At 42.0% G+C, this 22,135-nt stretch overlaps 1 protein-coding gene across 1 annotated transcript in view; it reads right to left on the bottom strand.

The window, feature by feature from the left end:
* LOC111865375 (ribonucleoprotein PTB-binding 1) overlaps positions 1 to 21,109 on the bottom strand; it is a 340,824-nt gene extending 319,715 nt beyond the window's left edge. Inside the window, exon 1 of the mRNA XM_023853348.2 lies at positions 20,733 to 21,109. Coding sequence (XP_023709116.1) covers positions 20,733 to 20,975 — 243 coding nt within the window. The 5' untranslated portion in view covers positions 20,976 to 21,109. The remainder of the gene's footprint in view (positions 1 to 20,732) is intronic.
* Between the last annotated feature and the right edge of the window lie 1,026 nt (positions 21,110 to 22,135).

The following is a 22,135-nucleotide window of genomic DNA, read 5'->3' as shown; positions in this document are numbered from 1 at the left end:
TCTAGGGGTAACGTTCCCACTTCATGACTCAAGATACGCGGTCGTGGAATTTTTAAGGGCGGAAAAAATTCAGGGAACAAGTCCTCCGGGAGGGACTTTAAGCAGTGGGTCCCGTGTCGTAGATTTACGGCACGTAAAAGAACCTCATGTCTCTAGGTAGATGGGGAAGTATTAGGTACCGCTGCCAGAGGAGGGACGACCTCGCTGACAGAAAGGGACTAATATCAGATACCACTGCCAGTAGAGGATCGAAACCTCGCTGGCAGAAAGGGGCTGATAACGAGCACCAGTACCAGTAGGGTATGGAGACAGTAGAAATTAAAAGGGGACGTACAACAGACTATTAGTCGCGGTGCATGGGGAAACCCACCCCCTCAATACTGGATAACTGGGAACTCCATGGGCTGGAACTGTTGGATTTTAGGCTCTCACAGCGGTGGCTATGCAGAGTTATATTTCCTCAGATATATTGCCCTGCAGACCGCTGAAAAGTCAGCCGACGTTTCCGAGGAACATAATCACTCCATTTTCAGGGCTCAAGAATAAGCAAAGCAAGCAGTGCTTCCTCCTCGCTTCGTGTAGGTGTCCTGCTTGGCTTATTGTTCGACCCTGAAGATGGAGGCAACATTTCCTTTAGAATCGTAGTTGACTTTCAGCGGATTACATGGCATTACATGCCAGAACTGTTTCGTCCTGTCAAGACCATTTCTTTTCTCGCCCCCCTCCTTAAATACCGGGTTATATTAGATCCACAGAAACGTACCTCCTCAACATTTTGTTCTTAACTGTTTCTTAGTAAGAATGAACTTCGTCAGGAACACCTAATCTTAGTAACGTAGTTTCTTAATCCACTTGAATTATGTGATAAGTTGGATAAACTTTTATCTAAGAAAATCTTCATAATATTCTACAGTTCTTAGTGTAACCAATGCAATTAACATAATGACCCGTCATGGGGTATTTGAGCGACTTTTTTCGGTAATGCAATGCCGATTTACCCATAACTTCAACTGCCCAGTTTATTACTGTCACTTTCTGCGGGCCTCGTTTTGAGAAACCGATGGTTAGACATTTGAAACATTTAATAAATGCACTTAAATAGTCTTTATTTGAATCGATGGATTCTGTATCTTAGTTTTCTTGCCATTACCATGAGGCTGGCACACCAATCGGAATGAATTCCTGTAGCCACCGAGACTGACTAATAATTGTAAGGGTTCGTGCTTTTATTTTATACATGTACCAGTTTTCTATAACGATCGGGATTAGCATCTACACTGACTGGGAGTCTGTGGTTTTACTTACACTGTATAAGTGGATGACATAAGACAAATCCACTTCCTCCATCAGCGCACACGCTCTATCTCCCCTCACATTCTAAGTTCCATACACTCCGCGGTAAATAAAACCTCGTTCAAGTCACCCGATTGTGCATAAGTAATACATCTTACAGCCCGTGGACAGTGCTTTTCGCCCGAAAACCTGTAAATGTTTTACACAAAACTATCTTTTTACTGCTACTGGGGTGGGACTAAGTCCCTTGTACTGCGGCCACTGTACCAGCCCCAGATGATAGGTGAGGTTGATTGTGGAGCAACTGGTGGAATGAAGATTGGCAGGGGAAACTGAAGTAGTCGGAGAAAACCTGCCCCAGCGCCACTTTATCCACCACAAATCCCACTTGACCAGACCCGGGATCGAACCCGGCCCGCAGTGATGGGAAGCCAGTGACTAACCGCTTGAGTTATGGCGCGGCCTATTATACAAAACTAAATCCATGCCAAGTATTTTTCAGCATTTAGGCAAACAGTGTTCGCCGTTTGTCCTACTAAGAGAAATGTTTCTGAATTTCTCTCTTCTGACATTTTACCAACATTCGATCCCTCAAATCGCTTTCCTTTTGTACAGAGACGCCCTACTCTAGAAATTTCTGTGTTTGTGCTCTACTGAAGGCTGACACATTCCAAATCAAAAGCGATGAGCAGAATCAAGGACGAAAGTAAAGAAAGTGCATTAAGAGTTGCGCTTTTAACATGCAAGTGTACACTTGAGAGGTAGATGAAGAGCAAACAGCGTCACAAATAATTGTAAGAAAGTTGAATTTGAGCGTCTCACGTGCTTGTGACTAACAGTTTACAACAATAATCATTTCAGTTAACTGCTTCAATAATTTAGCCAAACAGAAACTTAACTATATATAATGTAACTAATTTATACACAATAAATTGACCTGCTATCACGGATAGACATCAAACAGGTGTAGAATGGATCATAATATTAAAATGAATCTAAATTAAAGTAGGTAAGAGGCTGTGGACTTGATTCATCTGGCACTGAACTTAGACGAATGATGGCTTCTTGGGAACACGGTTAACGGATCTTCACAGGTTCAACAAATGGCTGGAAATTTCTTGAGTGACTAAGCCAATAAGGAATGCGCAGTGTAGTTTGTGGGCTTCGTACTTTCGTGTCGGCCTCGCTTTCCCAGTAGTCTGCACAACCCTGCACTACATGAATAGCCACCCATGGCAAGCTTTTGGTTTCACATTTCTGTACAATAGGGGACGGACGGAAAAGCGTAACATGCTTGAGGTACATTATAGCACGTTAACGTGGTGTTGATCAATACGTTAGATTGAATTAGGTTCGGAAGGTGCATTATGAACATATCATCAGTTGTGCCAAATTTGCCAGTTACGTTGTAACACGGACCAACAGAGCACTGGATACGAGTTGGCCCTTTAAAGACTACATTTCTCATTCAGCTCATACCTCACAAGAAAGGAGCCAAGATGGCTCAAACATTATAGCGACGGGATACGGGATGGATGGTCGGGGTTCGATTCCCGGCAGGAGAACTTCTTCCCTCCTCCATAGCGTCCGGACAGGCTCTGAGGCCCAACCGGCCTCCTCTCCTATGGGTACGGGAGAGCTCCCCAGGGTTAAAGCGACTGGCGCGTGAAGGTGACCATTCACCTATATATAGTGCCGAAGCCAAGAATAGTGGAGCTATACTTGCACCCTCATAGGTCTTAAAGGAGTGGTGTTTAATTAATTAAGCACAGGGACAACTTTACATTTTGTTTTTATTTTCAGTTTCGTTTACCCGTCCATCAGGGAGCAGAATCAAGATTTAAAATTAAATCCTTTTAAAATTCTGACTGCGCTACTTGTTTCGGCTTGCACGGCCATCACCAGGTGCGCTGAAATGCGGAGGGAACCTCCGCGCCTTCCGCGCTACTGCGATCCATGAAGTCAATGTAGTTGCTCCTTCTACACACACTTGAAACGCAACAGGCACAACACAAATCACAATACGTGTGGCTTCAGTTCGAAACATTATAAATAAGAGAACACAGATGGCAGCAGCGCGGAAGGCACAGCGGCCCCCCCCCCGAGTTTCAGGGCACCTGACGATGGCCGAGCAAGTCGAAACATGTAGTATGGTGGCGAATTTTAATGATTTAATTTTAAATCTTGATTCTCTTGCATGGTGGACGGTAAACAAAACTAAAAACAAATTCTAATACCAATTGCAGTAGGATGCTAAGTTACAATATTTACTTTTTACCTTTACATCAAAAGAAACACTTTACGTCTCCGCTAAGAGATGAGCAACTTAATGCTGATTAGGGGGAAAAAATCGTTGTTTATTGTGGGGGCCATATGGAACACACAAGTGCACTCTGTGGGCAGAATGAAGATTTTATTATGTTAAAGTAGATGGTACACATAGTAACCGCTGGGCTTTAAAGGGTGAAATAAGATTTGCCCACTTTTCCAACTTTATCTCATCCCCTCTACCGTCCTACTGCAATGTCCAAGGCTTATTTACATTAAGTAATTCCTATAAAAAACTCCGAAGGTTCCGTTGCACTAATAGGCCTACCAAAGATCGCATTACATTAATTTGTGCATTCAATTTAAACGCACAAAACACACCAACGGTCTAAAATCCTTGCGTAAATGAACCCATTATAAACAAAGATGAAAATCAAATGGGACACGGTTTACCCACCAATCGCCCGAAGATTGCCAAGATGAATAACAGCAATGTGAACACGTGCAACATATTGAGGCACGGAAACAGCTGTAAATTATTTTGCCTTCTGGAATGGTTCACACAATTAAGTTTGACGAAAGGCCGTATATTCGAGGAACCGAAGAATCCATATAAAGCCACAACATGTAAAGATAAAAAGGTAAAGATGTGCCTGTACTTAACTACTTAAGCACCACGCTATGAACAAGTAAGGGGGAGTGGATGTATAGATCCCGGCACTAGTTGGAGTAAGACACAATAGGCCTATCTATAAATAGCTACTAAAATTAGGTCTATTACTATAATTGGTACATGTAACAGCTCCTGAAAAAAAGGAGCTTATTGGCGTGAAATTCTTCCAAGGACAAAGTGCAAAAACTGCAGAAAAATAAACTAAAACTACTGTCACTGCACGAAGAGACAGATAATGGTTAAGTTTATTCTGTAACTGAACTTAATTTAATAGCATCTGAAATTAATACCCCACTTACAGTTAGAAACTGCATCATACATGGCGACTGCGCATGACTGCGACGTTTTACGATTCTCCTATAGACGTATTCCGTAAGGCAAAGCAGTACGTAAAAATCCTGTGTCATTAACTGCACTCTTATATTTTATGGGTTTAGAAGGAGTAGTTCCGTCTTCCGAGCCCTACTACAAAGATGCACGTGCGCCTCCGTCCGCTCCAGATTCTGAAACTGATTTACGTACTGTATAACATACTACATAATCAGTACTGGCGCCATATCGTTATAGGTCGCTGTCGTCGGCACGTGTTACTCCCTGAATACTTAGTTTCAATATACAAAAAAAAAGTTTGTTTAGTTAGCATATATTCGTGGTAACGTTCACATGTTATTCCAATAAACGATACTAATTATGTCTCTTGAGAAATAAAGGAAGAGTACAAAAAAGTGCATGTAAGTTTTCAGCTGACATTTTTAAGCATCAAAGTCTTCTTTTGAGTTACTCAGTGCATATGTGACTGATTTTATTCAGAAAATTACCTCATTCATAAACGGAAAAAGGGTGAAATCCCTCCAGTAATACAACATGATGCAAGTGGGAATTTGTGCCATGGAAAAAACATGAACACCATTCAAAGCATAGTTTTATGATTTTGTAAAATAAACGCAACATTCAGTAAGGTGCAAGAGAAAAATAATAACATGGCGAACGTGAAAAATATTTCGATCTGTTGATAATAAATCTACCCGTTAAAGTTGTGTGGTCGTAAGTTTAGGTACGTCTGCTAACAGACTACTGCTGGCAGTAAAACCTATAAGATTTACCCCTTCGGAACCCAAGGGGATAATGCTAGCGACAGACTCTTCCATCTATACACAATCAATGTTGTGCACCAGAATCGACCCCTCAAATTCTAATCACGTATGCAAGACCAAACACTTCATGGTGGTGTATCTGTGCTAAGTCCCTCAGTTGACACCGGCAGCTCTCTTAAGCACGCCAATAGCCGAGACTGTGTATCTGAATTTCAAGAGTCAAGATTTTTCTTGAAAATTGTTAAGAACACACTAGCAACTATGTTCAGCACCTCCTTTAACATTAAAGAACTCTTCATTTTGCACATACAGTGTATTTAAGAGTTTCGTTCGTTTCTGAGAATAGCCAGTGATTATTTCTCTCAATGGCATTAAGCGACTGGCATTTGTAAGTGAGACACTGCGTTTTCTGTGAGGTAAATAAAATGTAAAGTTGTCCCTATGTTTAACAAATTATGCATTATGTCATGAAGGTGTATGGGGATGTGAATGTATAGATCCACGTATTCTTGACCTCGGCACTAGCTGGAGTTGAGTCATCTTCACACCCCGGCCGCTTTATCCCGGCGAAAGAGCCCAGGGTACCCATTGGATAGGAGGCTCGGTGGGCCACAGAGCCGGTTTGGACTATGTGGAGAGGAAAATGAATCTTACCGCTAACGAGACTCGAAATCCGACCCTTTCAGCCGTCCAGCCATTACCCTATCGCTACACCGATTGCACTACCCCAGCTCCCCTTCTGTGAGGTGGAAACTGAACTTTTAAATATATGTTAGATTCATTCTAGGCTTCAAAGAATTAACACAATATCATTTGTTTACTTCAAAAATCTAACTTCTGCTTTGATGTTACTGAAAAAGGACGTGAGACAAAAACACCCACACAGCATGTGGAAACAATATAACGTCTGGAAAATGTACAGCCACGGTCGAGTATCATTAGGGCCATGTCCGTTCGAGGCACCCAGATCATTCTCTGTGATTCCCGTGTCTTCAAGTCAACAGTTTTGTTTCTTCCGATGAGAAGAACTAAAAATATATCCGGAACAAAACTGTTGGTGAATGTTTACTTAATACAAACGTTGTTGCCAACTGTGTGGCGAGACACGTTCCGTCTCGACTTGAAGACGTGCAATTCCTCCGTTTCTATACAGTGATGGTCTCCACAGGCGTGGAAGCAGTGCCAATAAACACAGAACATTATACAAAGATGCAAGGAATTTTTATCGATTCTCACATCACATACATGAGTCAACGGTTGAACGACGGTCTTCATGCCCAGAACAGGCTTCAGGCCCTCCCAGCTTTCTATCAGATGCCATGACGGTCGGAGCGTGTAGCTGACTACTAACATCCTATCCAGTATTGAGTTAACAATACTTCAAGCTGTGCTTGACAAAAACATATGCCTTCGTGCCATTATGTTTACATATTCAAGTTTATAGGGTAAACCTACTCAATTTCGTGGTACATCTCTAAATTCGTCTCGAAATCAGGTATGTGTTACTAATATTAACAGTTTTGCATATCCAGATAAAAGCAACTTCGTGGTGACTTCAGAGTTCCGTGCCAACAAAGAAAAAAGCACACCTGTGTCAAGAAACTTGGTAATTTTAACCTACGGTAAGTGTATGATGTCTATTATAGAAATCAAATAATGAACTCATTTTACGAGAGTACTGAAATCCCAGTAATCTGAAAATGTTTCGGTTTCAGACAGATCTCCCTTTAGCAGAGAAAAAGTCACTCATTTAAGAACATGAAGAACATACTGCACTATGTATTCGTGATTGAAAGAATAAGTCGCAAATTCATGATACTTGTGCCCAAAACGAACTGAACGGAGCATATTTTCAAGTTCTCTACTCTTTTCCTGCCCTTCCTTCCTTCCTTCCATTTTTTAAATTTATTTTCAACAAGCCACTGAACAACTCCGAACATATTTTGTTACAGCTGAGTTGGGTTGCCATTTGTGAAAGGGATATACGGAACAAAATGAGTGAGGATACTCTATCGAAAGGCCATTTTTCCGTGAAATTCCTGTTTGTCCCTTCCCGTTCGGCATTATGAACAATTCCGTCTATTACAATTTTAAATTAGTCTTAGTTTTCGATCGTATTTTGGGGGGCCATAGAAACGTTCCTTAAGACATATTTCTATTTATTTTGTATTTTCCTTCGACATAGTTTATTGTAGGAGCCGGGATAGCGTAGTCGGTATAGCGACTGGTTACAGGCTGGACGACCGAGGGGTCGGAGTTTGAGTCCCGGTATGGTCAAGAATTTTCTCATCTTCACGCCGTCCAAATCGGCTCTGGGGTCTATCCAATCTCTTTACCAGGGGTAAAGCGGCCTGGACGTGAAGCTGACCACTCACCTCCAGCTACAGCCGAAGTCAAGAAAATGTGGATCTACACATTTATTCCCCTGTACACCTCCATGGCGTGGTGTTTAATTAGTTAAGCACGAAGACAACGTCACCTTTATATATTATTGTACAACACTGTCCGTAAATATACAGTCAAAACTGTAACATCACAGCAGCCTACTACCTCCTTCTTCAGTGTCCATGTAGTGGAAGTACTCGTATAACACTGACAAATTTATGTGGAAGCAGAAAGCAGCTAGGCACGAATTCTGATTGGTCCAGATAGTGTCATGAAATGTGAAGTAAACATTCTGTGCATGTGGTTATAACGAATTTGCGGTAACCAAACCTAGTCTAGTCCAGGCCCAATGTTATTGCCCTCGGGGTGTGATATGTTCATGCGGTTTCAAGAGCTGTCCTGGCCAGAGCAGATGAATCCTGCGAGACTTCTTACACTCCCTCATGTTACGAATGAGACGTGACCATGATTTACTTAAAACTTCGCCCCTATCCGTTAGCTTCGAGTGAAGACAATGTTGGTACCCTGGCTAGTATGCCTGTATCCTTGCGAGCCATACTGTAGTCTGCTAATGTCAATTTCTCTGGCTGGAGAGTCGTTTGTGGCGTGAATGCTATTTATGACTCGCAATATAGCGTCCCGTTTGCTATCTACATTCACAGGACATGTGTCCCCATGGCTTTAAAGGAAAGGACATCCTTTACAGGTCAATGAATTTGCGAGTCTTCTTGGGCGAATCGTCGTCTTAAATGTATTTCTCGCCGGGTCTGTGGCCCCACGCACGGCACAAAAGTCACGATTCCTGTACATCTGTAGGGCAAATGTTTCGTTGAAGTATGCCAAGAGTCTGGAAATCGAGTTCAGTTGAGATGTTCTGTCAAAACCATCGTTTATTACGTTCATTTCCGTATTCAGGCGATCAGGGCCGCACACGGCTCCACCAGTGCGTGCGCAGTGTGTTGTTCCGTGCAGTTTATTGCCATAATGATGTCTTGCCACGTTCAGTTCAGACTGGTGTGCGCCACGACGGCACCTACTGTTCTAAATAATATTATTACGAGTGAAGCACTGCTGGTCCGGATATCATACCGACCCAGCAGACGATCTTACCAACTGAGTGACTGGCATAACACCTTAAATTAAAACGCTGACTTAAAGAACTGCAATCTGTTTTTATCTCTACTGATCAAAGCTCCTATCTGGTCAACGGGAGGTCTCGTTTTTATCTCAAACAATAAGAGTAGTACTCTCACTGAGGAAAACTTAACGACGCGTACTTCCCTTTCAATGCTATCATTTGTGTAGAGTTGGCATCAATGCTTACAAATTAATCAAATAAACAGACCTACACAAGTTTCGATAGGAAATACTAGACCTACTCGGTTGAGCTCATGCCTGAAATCAGATGCAAACATCTGTGGTTCCATTTTTCAGAACACAAGAAAATTTTATTTGGCGAAATAACTTGTACGTCCATATTTAATTATAACGACCGCCTCTGTAGACTAGTGGTCAGAGTTCCTGGCTAAAGACCCAGAGATCCCGGGTTCGATTTCCGGCGCTATCAGATTTTCTGAGAAGCAGCGGGTCTGGAACAGGGTCCACTCAGCCTTGTGAAGATAACTGAGCAGCTATTTCAATGAATTAGCGACTCCGGTCTAGAAACCCGAGATTAACGGCCGTGGGGATCCGTTGCGCTGACCACACGGCACCCTCTATCCACTAAGGATGGTCCTCTATCCGCTAAGGTTGGCACTAACTTCGCCGGCAAGCGGCTGTCGCTCGGTCGGTATAGTTCGCTTGCGGACTACAGGCCACGGAGTATTTAATTATAACATACCAAGCTTCAAATGCCATCACTTTTAATCATCAAATCGAACAGTACATAGCATACGGGCCGTTACCTATCATACGTTATACAAGAAACAGACACTAACAGCAAGGAATGGTATCCGTTAACAATCTGTAACATCACAAAGTTGGGACTAATTAACTAACCCTCTCAACCTTGAAGAGAGAGCAAAAAGATCGGTAGACATATAAGACCAGCCTGCAAAAGCGAGTTTTGTGCAAGAAGCTGCTCACAGTCTACGCAGTGCTCACTGACCTTGGCATTCAGGGAAAAATGACGACGGTGGTGGTGGTTGTGGTGGCGATGGTTGTGGTAGCGGTAATAATCACCATTAAGGTCATGCCAGGCCTTTACGCTAGACAAACAATGTATTTCTGTTAACACAGACCAAGTTCTAGCCAATTAAAATAAACCACACAGTTTTTAGCGGCGCTCCTGGGGTATACAATGAATGGTTATAGTGTCGTTCACAAGACAGTCTAAAGTCGATTTCCTGTTCTGTGTTCAGTGGTGCTGATGAACATTTCTTGACAGAATGTTCCATAAATAGGTTATAGTATACTTCAAAACTGTGAGATGACCGAACTTTGGGGTCCAGTGGTTAGCAATATAGCTTCGTATTCGAGAGGTCATGGGTTCAAATATCGGCCCCGTTCACCGCCTATACTGAATGAAGATTTCTGCATGTCTCCCCCCACCCCGACAACTGCTGCGACAGTAACCTCAAATAGGGCCACGACCGCTTCCTACCAACTCCTTTCTAATCCATCTATCACTCTATGATGTACAGGCTAGCTACCAACGCGTCGCAAAGTAATGCATACAGAGAAATGTTGCGTGTCACAACATGTCGGCTTTGTCATCACTATACCAGAAAACAGCTTATTTCGTGCATCCTACCTTCGACGCTACATATTTTGAGGTATGGAATAAGTCTTTAAATAAATCATAAAGAGCTATATAAATAAATAGCGTAAAAATAAAATTGCAACATTTTTTTTTTAGTTTAACCACGTTGCCCCCCCCCCACACACACACACACAGAAAGATATTCAACTTGGCGTATATCGAGTCAGTTTCATAATTTCTCTGTGAGATTTTGCAAGAAGGCTAAGTCTCATTCCAGTTCAACAACCGTCCAAAAATTATTGTGAGGCTGAAGGCTGCACGTGATAAATGGAGATAGTCTGTCTGAGATGTACTGATTTACCTGAAGATCAGATGAACATTACTTCCTAACTTATCGTCTGAAAAATGAGGAGATATCTTAAAATTGCGAATAAACCAAATACGTTGCCAAGACTAATGTCTACATACCAATACGAAACACAGGGACCGCCCTGCTATCCAAGGCGCCGGTACTTAACAGTAGACGAATTATTCTGAATAGTGACCGGGGAAATCATGTTGGCCAGCATTAAAATTAGGAAAATAGAATTGTAAGTTTTCTGAAGTGGGATCGTCTTACATCCAGATGAAGAAGGCAAATTTGACACTTTGGACCTGACCACAAACATGTGTCAGTATAATGGACAAAAATAATGTGCGCTTTATTCTTCAACTAGCCTAGTAGTCTACTTCTAGATTGCAATAATCCATTGCGGAGAGGAACTACCACTCCTCAACGGCCTCAAATTCCAAACTTTACTTCATCGTACAACAAAATTCTTCATGTAAGATTTGAGGCTTTCACGGCGGTGACTATGAAGAGGAACGTCGGTTAACACCACATTTACACGGTGCCAAATCCCAGAAGACTGCTTTCTTCAAAATTCTTCATCCTCGCCAACCCATCCCGTCTACTTCGTGTTGATACGGGATCACACGATGTAAATGCACAAAGACTTCAATGTTCACCGCTCTTTCGCCACTAGGCAACTACTTTCGGTTTATCTATACGAAATTTATCGTCATTCGCCATGACAGTGAATGCTAGTAGGGATCTATAACCGGAATTTAATGAGAAATAATTCGGTGACCGTCTTTTATCGTGTAATGCCATGTACATTTACGAGGTAAGTGACGCGACGTGACGTCTATGCTGTGAAATTATTAAGATGCAAGCAGAAAATGCATCCATGTACATATACAAGCTGTATGAACTAGTTTATTAAAGGTGATGTAAGAAATAAGAAATTTTATTTATTTCATTACAGTTTATTTTAATAAAACCCCAGGGCAAGAATATGTAGACAATACTGAATATTAGACTCGAATTGAAATTCGACAATACAGACGCTTCCACTGGATCCATCACAATTCCGTTTAGTCTAGTCCACAGCACTAAAAGTCTCGTCCTCAAGACTGTGTTTAATAGCCTAATTCCCTATCTATATACTGGTACCCTTAGTAGCTATTTATCACACGTTTCGAAGTTTTCACCACGAAAATTCTGTATTCGTTTTTCTTTTCTTCCCATCTCTCATGTGCAGTTCTTTGCAGCTTTGTTTTAACTCTTCTAACTCTTCTGATACTATTCGATTATATATATGACGAACTTCGTCTTTATGTAATTTTCTTCACACAGAGCCGTCTGGAGCATCCACTAACTCTTTCAACAATTTATGTTAGATAATAAGCCACTAAGTTCGTCTTTATTTTATATTCTCAGTGCAGAGCTTACTGGAGTCTCGTTAACTCTTCCAAGGGTAAATTACTACTCGATCATAAACCACGACTTCCAACGCAATTTTCTGCACGCAGAGCTCACTGAAGCCTCGTAACTCCTCTGGAAACAATATCAGACCGTTATTTCATTTTCTCAATCACTTCAGTTTGTCCATCCCCACATAAACAAGGCAACAGCATATTTTGATGGCTAAGGTGGATGCCATGATAGCTGAGTGCTCATGTGCTCCGACCGCCCATGTAGTGGTCCACAGTTGCCGGAAGTTTGCGAAACACTGTTCTAGGGAAATCGTGTTTCCTCTGAAAACATCAAGAAATTAGCATATACGCTTATTATCAGCAGCGCTAGCACACCCGGCTGAAGGACAGGGTTACTGCTTACAGTAAGAGTGGAAAAATCGCCAGTTTACTTCATTGTTACACGAAAGGTAACTTTACCCATGATATAGAAACAGTTTACTTTCTCCTTAGAAACATTAAGAATAAATAAAGCATCAAGACTCCGCCTCCCGGAATTTATTAATTTTAAATATTCTAGGAAAGTAAGAAGTCCTATATGACTTACTTAAGTGGATGAGAAGATACATAATAAACTTGTTCATGGGAATGCAGCTTTTTGTCAAGCATAATACCGATATAATTTATACAGCCATATACATAATTAGAATACAGCCAATGTGGTAATTAAAATGGACACTATTAGTCTTAAAATGAGTAAAAGAAATAAAATTACTTTCTGAATGCTAAGATCCATGTAATTTTAGAAACACCGCTTCTGCATGGCCTAAACGTCCGTCTGTAAACATCTGCAACGCTCCGCTGACTTTACACAATAAACTTCCAAATAATCGGCGAAAGACAGAAAATAAGAGCGATAACAAATGCATCGTTAACAAAACTCTTAAACAAAAGAGGGACCAGAATGAAAATTATAGTGCTCCGCATAAGATATGTATTTCTTTCCCTTGGCACTACAGCCCCAGTGGGCCTAGGCCTACCTCCATGAACTTCTCTGTTCACTTCGGGTTTTCTAGATCTTACACATTCGGTAGGACTCCTTGGGCGGGTGATCAGCTCGTCGCAAGGCCTCTACCCGTACACAAACACAGAAAAACGCACACACACAACCTAAACACCCATGCCCTTAGTGGAATTCGAACCCACGATCCCGGTTTCCAAGCGAGCAAAGACAGTACATGCCGCATAAAATACATACACTACTCTAACATGTGAACAGAAGCGGATGAAAATGGTATACAATTAGAGAACTAAAATATAAAATTTAAAGCCATGTTCATTAATGCTGACGTTATCCGGATCATCTAAAATTAAATTACGATTATAATTAAGAATAATTTAAACTCACACGCGCTCTTTAACAACTCTCTGGTCTGGTCTCCATTTGACACCATAAAATACTATTAACTGGAAATTGCTAATAGCGCTCCAGCTTCATGAGTTGTATTTTAATTACAGCAATCCCTATCAGCACGAAACGACGGTGTAAACGTCGGAGAAAGGATTATGGCTACAGATCTTGTCGTTTAGTCAGATAAAGCAATGGATATTATGGTTACTGATGTAACGTAAACATTAGCCAAGAAATCTTATCATGTGTGGGGGTGGCGGTGGTTTCAGGACTTTGTTATAATAAAGATTATAGAAATACATGAATATTTGTTGTTCTGCTAACATGCGCTTCTTGCGTCTAGAGAATTAGTTTGGACGTAAAGAAACATCAATACGTCTGTATTTTCATACATTTATGATGCGTACACTGTTGCTTAAAAACGGAACATAAACACACGGACATCTCAACATCACCTTCTATGGTCATCCACTTAGTGGACAGCGGTCAGTAATCCGCATTCATTCCCAGTTCCTTCTGCTGTCATTATATGAAGAGTGTAAGTTTCTCTCTCCAAACAACTTGCTGCGGGTAAAGGTAAAAAACTTAAAGTTGTCCCTGTGCTTAACTAATTAAGTACTACGCCACGAAGGCGTATGGGGGAGTGGCTATATAGATCCACGGTTTCTTGGCCTCGGCACCAGTTGCAGGTGAACGGCCACTTTCACTCACCGACCGCTTTACCCCCAGCGAAAGAGTCGCCGGTACCCACTGGATAGGAGGCTCGGTGGGCCCTAGAAACAACCTGGACGACATATAGAAAATTCTTGTCCCTACCGGGACTCGAACTTCAACGGTGTTAACAATCTGAACACAACTGTTATTGAAAATTATAATGATGTATCATTCCAGACATTAATTCATTATAACAATGCATTTTACTTCCGCATTAGTCACATAGATAACCTTCCACTTTATGAGCACTTTTTTTTTTTTCAGTTAATCGATGCCCAGGCCGAGATAATTGTTGAAAATGTCTCACTCAGCAACGAACTAACTCTCTTTGTTGTGCAGATTTCTTGGATTACAATGCAGGATGAAGAAGAAAAAGAATTCTGGGCTAAAGGTGGCAGAGAATTAAAATCAGTAACGTGACTTTGCCAGTAACACAGAAAGTTCTCTAGCTAAGTACCTGAAAGATGGGGGAGAGGATAATATTAAGATTAATCATAAGGGAATATTAGGATTCAACTGGTTTACTGGTAGGTTCCTCTGAACACAGTAACAAACCGTCGGGTATCATAAACGGGACGAAATTTCTTGACCAGCTTCTCAAGAAAGGGTCGGCTCCATGCAACTGGTTAGTTGGAGGAAAACATTTCGACGCTAGACTTGTTACACTGACTACAGGTGTGCATAACTGGACATGTCATTTCAGCGAGAAATGTAAATATGGGCGAATTATTTGTGGAGGCGATAAGAGCGAAGTTCCGGTGTGCATGAGCACAGATAATAAACCAATATTAAATTCTGTGACATTACGGTTGCATTTCACGTCTCTTAGAACAATTCAAATTCTGGGGGTTCAAATGGGTTGTGACTGGATCTGCAACTAAGAATTTATAATTGTAAAGTTTTATTTGTTATTAATGACGCTATTTATAGCTCAGACTCTAAAGAGTCGATTGAGAGGACAAGTGAACAAGCAATTGGAAAGGCTGTGTAAGTGCTAGTGTGTATTCTGAGGTACTACCCGGGAATTTGGCTGGACGGACAGAGGAAACCCACGAGAAATAAAAACTCAGTGAGGACAGCCATTCAAGATATCTTATGAAGAAGACCCTGCCTACAGGATTTTCCTCGAACTATGAAGAGTTGTTCTGTTTAAAATTTCAAGGTATTTTACAAAAGATGTTAAATATCAAAATACTTGGTTTGTATAATGTGTCTTTATAACAAATGTGTGATATTGTGTTTCGAAGTTCATCATACTTTTACATTTTACTCGTGTCTGCTTTCCACTTCGAAAACTATTGACAAACAAGAACTTCCATGTCAGCATCACTGCATAACAGAAGTAGATCGACAACGGTTTAAATATAACAAAATGCATAATTCATGCTTCCTAAATGTATATGCATAAAGATGGGGATTCATAATTCTTAGTCTTCACTAATTACGTATTATTAGGATTATCAGATCATGAAGGATGTGATGACAGAGGGACAGGAAAGCTGAAAGAAGCACATAAAACTTTTATTACAAAACCTGGCAGGAATATGCTATGTAGGAGTTAGGAGGATAACATTAAAATTGATTTTAAAAGACTATCTATCTATGGCTCTACAGCCCTTTGTTGGGTATTGGCCGCTTTTCAGTTTCTTAATCCTATACACAGTCGGTAGGGCTCCTTGAACGGGGATCAGCACGTTGCAAAGCCGCTACCTTACACAGAGAACAACACAAACACAGAATAAACTCACACAGGCATCCATGTGTAGAGTGGGTCTTGAACCCACGATTCCAGTGTTAGAGCGGGTGAGGACTGTTCATTCCTTAGACCGCGCGGCCACTGTGATCGGCTCTTAAAAGACATGGGTGTAAAAGCGTGGACCGGATTCACTTGGCTCAAGACAGGGCCAGCACCGAGCTCATCACAAGATGGCGACGAGCCTGTGGGTCTATAAAGTGTGTGGGGGAATTTATTGACTGTTTCAGAGACTAATGCTTGCATAAGAAGAGCTTCGCTCCATGTAGTAAGTTAGACAATTTAGTCCGTGCTATAGCTCAGGCGGTTAGTCGCCGGCTTCCCACAACGGCGGCCCGATTTCGAACCCAGGTCAGGTCATGTAGGATTTGCGGTGGACAAAGTGGCGCTGGGGCAGGTTTTCTCCGAGTACTTCGGTTTCCCTTGTCAATCTTCATTCCGCCAAAAATTCTCCATCATCATAATCACGCGGGGCTGGTACAAGAGGTCATCAATGACCGTCGTGCCGAGTGGACCCAGCTGGACTCCGCCCCCCACTATGCGAATTAAAAAAAGTTAGATAAGTTAGGCCATGCCATAGCGCTGGCAATTAGTCGCCTGCTTCCCACAGCGGCGGTCCGGGTCCAAGCCCAGATCAGGTCTGGTGAGATTTTTGGTGGAAAAAGTGGCGCTGGGGTAGGTTTTCCTCCGAGTACTTCGGTTTCCTCTGCCAATTTTCATTACACCGATTGCTCCACATTCATCATCATCATCATCATCATCATCTATCATCAGGGGCTGGTAGAAAAGGCCAGTTAATAGCCGACCTATCAAGTGAACTCAGTCTCACACCCCAAGAATTTAGACAACTCTGGGAACTTCTGAGGTGTTCCGATTTTACGAAGACTAACAGAATTTGCCTAAAATTATTGCTGTATCCCGAAGGATGTTGATGGGATATTCGTGTAGACCGAACGGAAATCTTGTGATTTGGAATCATTGGAACACTTGCGAATTAAAATTCAAGTCTTCAGAAGTCGGTTGTGAGGTTGATTACAATAAATATATTGCATAAAATAGTTCTACAGGATTACAATAGGAATACTACTGAGTACTTTGAGTGATGAACAAGTAGAAAGACGTGGATGCACTGGTCACCAATGCGGTAGGAGTCGGCAGGTAGCAAGAGGTAGCCTCCAAGGAGGTGTTCAACATAACACTCGATGTTGAACTGAAGTTCACTAGTAAGACACAAAGTGTGTGAAGCGAGTAACTAAACCGGCGAGGAGTCCGATGGAAATGAACACGTCACAAATCTAGCGTGATGTCCATTGTGGCTGGCAGACTCTGAGTTTTTAAAGGGATTCGAACTTGGTACTTGGACACTCAGAGACACGCCTACTGGGAGCGCATTCACACAGAATTACGGAGTCTAGACCACCGCATAGAGGAAACGATCAACTTGGAATAAACAAGTAGTCACCGTTGGTACATGTTACACGCTCACGTCTCGTAAAAATTAGGCGGGGATTGAACACATATAAACTATTCGCGTCTTTCCAAACATACTGAACAAATGTAAGATTTGAGGCTTTCACGGCGGTGACTATGAAGAAAGCAGTCTTCTGGGATTTGGCACCGTGTATATGTGGTGTTAACCGACGTTTCGGAGGAACGTATCGCCCCCATCTTCAGGGTTGAAGAAGTATAAGTAAATCTGCAATCAGTCTGCTTGACCGTGTCTCACGGTGTTGTCGCTTGCAGATTTACTTATACTTCTTCAACCCTGAAGATGGGGGCGATACGTTCCTCCGAAACGTCGGTTAACACCACATATACACGGTGCCAAATCCCAGAAGACTGCTTTCTTCATACTGAAAAAAAATGTACATACACACGTACTCCAACCACATTTCGCAACTCCAAATCCACGGGTCGAGTTGCAGGTGAGGTGTACCAACTTTCGGTAAGGAAGACTACACATGATGAACAAAAATCGTTTCGACTGTCCTAACGCACAAGGAAACAGGAATTTAAACAGTTCACGCCACTTTATTAATTACCAGAATAACTATCCGTTCTTCGCTCGGAAAGTGGTCGATTTTCTTGTCAATATCACATTACAGACCTAGAAGATATAACATTCAAATAAAAATATATTTTACTAATATAAGGCATGTACTGTCTTCGCTCGCTTGGAAACCGGGATCGTGGGTTCGAATCCCACTCAGGGCATGGATGTTTAGTTTGTGTGTGCGCGTTTTTCTGTGTTTGTGTACAGGTAGAGGCCTTGCGACGAGCTGATCACCCGCCCAAGGAGCCCTACCGAATGTGTAAGATCTAGAAAAACCGAAGTGAACGGAGAAGTTCATGGAGGTAGGCCTAGGCCCACTGGGGCTCTAGTGCCAAGGAAAAAAATAATTAAGAAAAATAAATGAGGATTCGCATATGATCCACAAGGTACACCACAATATCTGCACATTGCTTTAGAAGTGTTGGCTACTGAACACACTGACTACAACATGGAGTAAATTTCGTAATATCTTTGGGTATTTTCTACCAGACCAGCAATGAAAACAGGAAAGAGAACATGTACATGTATAGACTGCCGTTACTGAACTAAATTTCGTACAAATTTAATTGAACGGTCAAGGATTGCCCAGAGATTTCCATCACCTCTACAGCGATATAAAGGAACGTTATTGGATTACAAATACGTAATCAGGGCTGCTCAGTTCTTTTGAGATTCAGACAGATTCTACGAGACTCGTTAATTAAGTGTAGTAAGTATTCAATAACAATATTTGTCTGTGCAAAACCTTTGTCAGAGTTTCTACATAAATCAAAGTACGCTTTCAAAAGCATAACCTAACCGTCAAACGTGGTTGCATAACAAATACCATAGCAGAACAAGCCTAGATGCTTTTCAGTGGCCGGTCAATGGACTGAAGGTCACGGACCAGGTTCGGTTGGCGAGCCATACTATACATGTCTGATTTACAGTTAAAACAGGCTATATTTCACATATTTACGAATGGAACGAGAGAGCACACATTAGTTACGTGTATTACAGAGACAAAAATCGAATACTGCCATTGTACTGGACTGACTGAAATAGTTATACATAAAAGCAGACTCTAGTCTAAAAAGAAAACAAAAACTTCTGGGACGAACTAATCGCCTATTTTCCTTTCGTACGACATGGATAGCACAGAAAACGACGTCTCCACCAATTCCTCGTTGCCACGGGAACGTCTTTACCGAGTTGTTACCTAGCACCGATATGGATATACATAATCAGACCCAGAAACACACGTATCCAACAATTCTTCTATTGTTGCGTGTATTCGGTGCCGCGGTAACGGGTTTACTGAGCCGTTGCCTACAAATTAAAGGAGGAATACTCTTAACCGAGCATTTGCCCAGCAACGACAGGAGTGATACAGACACACAGACTGATGGGAGAGATTTATGAAGTACTCCACTGAGCTGGGTTCAGTACATGATGTACAAACGAAGTTTCATAGAGACTGATTCAGGCATGCACAAGTTACTACAGAGGGGGATTCACAGATAATATGGAGAGCGCATAAGCCCACTTTCATGTTTTCGAAATAAGGAAAGTAGGCTATAAACAAACTTAGGAGGACGGTTTCAGTAATGTCTTCCAGAAACATGAACTTCGGACGTCGCTACCTGAACCTTCGACACAGAAATAGGGTTTCATTCGTTAAGCAGTGCAATCCTGACTCCAAGAGTCAAATAAATTCGAAACTGTAAAGACTAAAATGAAACGAAACCCGAATAAACATAATGGCTTACATCACATAGCTACTGCTAAACTGCTAAGGGCTAAACAATCTTAATGAAGCAGGGAAATGTTCGTATATTTCGGAAGCATTTCGGGTCCAAGTATGTCCGGAATGGTTTCGAACCATTGCTGGTGCCCGACAAATCGACGCTTCAAGCGCAAAGTTGCCGTCTGTAAAATTCCAATATGTACAATATAACTTTATGGCTCATATAAGTTGCTATATGTAACCTAAAATTTATTTGAAACAAAATGAAAATTGTTGGCCTCTACACCGGGTGGTGAAGTAATAAAATGGAGGTAAATATGAAAGGTCTAATAACACATCCAGTGTCAGAAACTCAACAGCAACAAGAATCGAACTTCAGACTGTTAGAGAATTTCTAGTTTCCAAATCTACGTGTTACTTAAACACAATGCTGTGAGCTAATAAGATTTCGAGAGCGAACCCCCAAAGGTTCTCAAACATTACACGCACGTGTACACATGAGTCATCAAACGTTCCTTTTCAGTTCACTTTGTCGTTATTGTAGCTACCACGTTAGCTGTTACCCCAAGCGATCGTGATCATAGCGAAGCAATACAAAATACCCTACTCTTTTCAGTGTCAGCTCCGTCACTGGCTTGCCTTCCAAGATCACCAACACTTTCCCGTTTTCTTTCTTTCTGTAGTCACTCCTATGAGCGTTCGAAACAGAGGTCAACGTACTACTTCGTTACAGGAAACCTGTCCGAGCTGATGATTCGTAGCACATGTAGAGAAATTACTTTCTTCACCACGCGCTGGCTTCAAGGTCATATCAAACAACGAAACAAGACCTCAGTTCGTTTCTATTCCCGGCCTTCGTTTTTGCACACACCGTGTCAAAGCCGTTAAAACTTATGCACACACCCTAGAAATATAAACACTTACCTCTTCCGTAACGTCGCGTGGTAAATGTTTGATTTGAAGCTGCCGGCCACTGTGAAATATTCGTTTCAATTCGTTCACCCTCTTCTTTGCAGCTTCTTCTGGATCATCTTCCCAAAAACTACCGGTTGATGCAGTGGCCATCACTTCAGCTGTCCAGAATTTATCTTGTTTCAATAAGCTGGCATTAAAACATCCCAATGCTTGAGATGCCGAAGCAAATGTTTCTGTTGAACCCGCGGCCATTTTGAATTCAAAACAGCCGGCTCACGTTAGAAAAGTCTCACTTTCTATGTATATAAAGAAACAAGTAGTTGGATAAGATGAGAGCCGACACGCTCAAAGCGGAGTCTATACACACACAACCAAGCCAAGCTACATACTGATGATTCTCCGCAAGGGACGCGGGAAATGGTGCGGTGCGATCGGCCGGGGAGGCAGAGGGGAAGGAAAGTGGCGGGCTAGAGGCAACCAAGGGCGGTACGAGTACACAAAGTACAGCGCACCAACACACGACAGTTCCGGATTGTACCGAAAACACACGAGTGCTCACGCGTGCGTGCCCGAACTTCACCTTTGTAAACTTTGCTTGAAGTCAGCAGACTCCCGTAACGTGGGTATGATACGAGATTCCCTAACAGTTCAGTGTTCACTGAACATGTTTTTACCAATTAATGCGGCGTAGTGGAGTTCAACCAGGGTCTATACAGTTTCCATGAAAACTGCTATGGATACGAGGTTGCTGTGGGGGCAATACAAAAAATCAACCCCCCGGCGATGATGGTGGAGGTGTTTTCCACTGTATTATTAACGACGTGGCTATATGATTACCGTGTAGGATTTCAGGTTCTCATGGCTGTGGGTATGAAGAGTACTATCTTCTGTGATATAACGCCGTGTAATTCGTTGAAAGTCAACCGACGTTTCGGAGGAACTCGGCTTGCTATCTGCTTTCACGCTGGTATCTTCCTCGGCGTATTCGACCTGAAGATAGAGGCGATATGTTTCTCCGAAACGTCGGTCGACTTTCAGTATACTACACGGTGTTATATCCCAGAAGATATGATTACTACTTACATTATCGATTTTAGATTTTCATTATACTTAAATATTGATGCTAATTCTATTCGTTAGTTGTTACGCAGTGCCATCATTGCTGACGTTTCGACCCTGAAGATGAAGGCAGCATGTAGTTCCGAAATGCAAGCAACATTGCCCACATCAAACAAGACGTTAGCACAGAGAATTACTGGGTTTTTTGGACTTTTTCCATCGTCCGAAAATCTAGGAAACAGAAAACACGACGTTTCAGAAACTGAATCTGTTTTCGTCTTCAGGTGAGGAAGGAAGACACCTACTCAGCTGGCCCCCTTAGAAAGCGCTAATTTCAATCACTGGACGTTAGC

The sequence above is a fragment of the Cryptotermes secundus genome, unplaced genomic scaffold (genome assembly GCF_002891405.2).
Source record: "Cryptotermes secundus unplaced genomic scaffold, Csec_1.0 scaffold164, whole genome shotgun sequence".
Lineage (NCBI taxonomy): Eukaryota > Metazoa > Arthropoda > Insecta > Blattodea > Kalotermitidae > Cryptotermes > Cryptotermes secundus.
The sequence above is the reverse complement of the archived record's forward strand: the minus strand, read 5'-3'. Positions and strand labels throughout refer to the sequence as shown.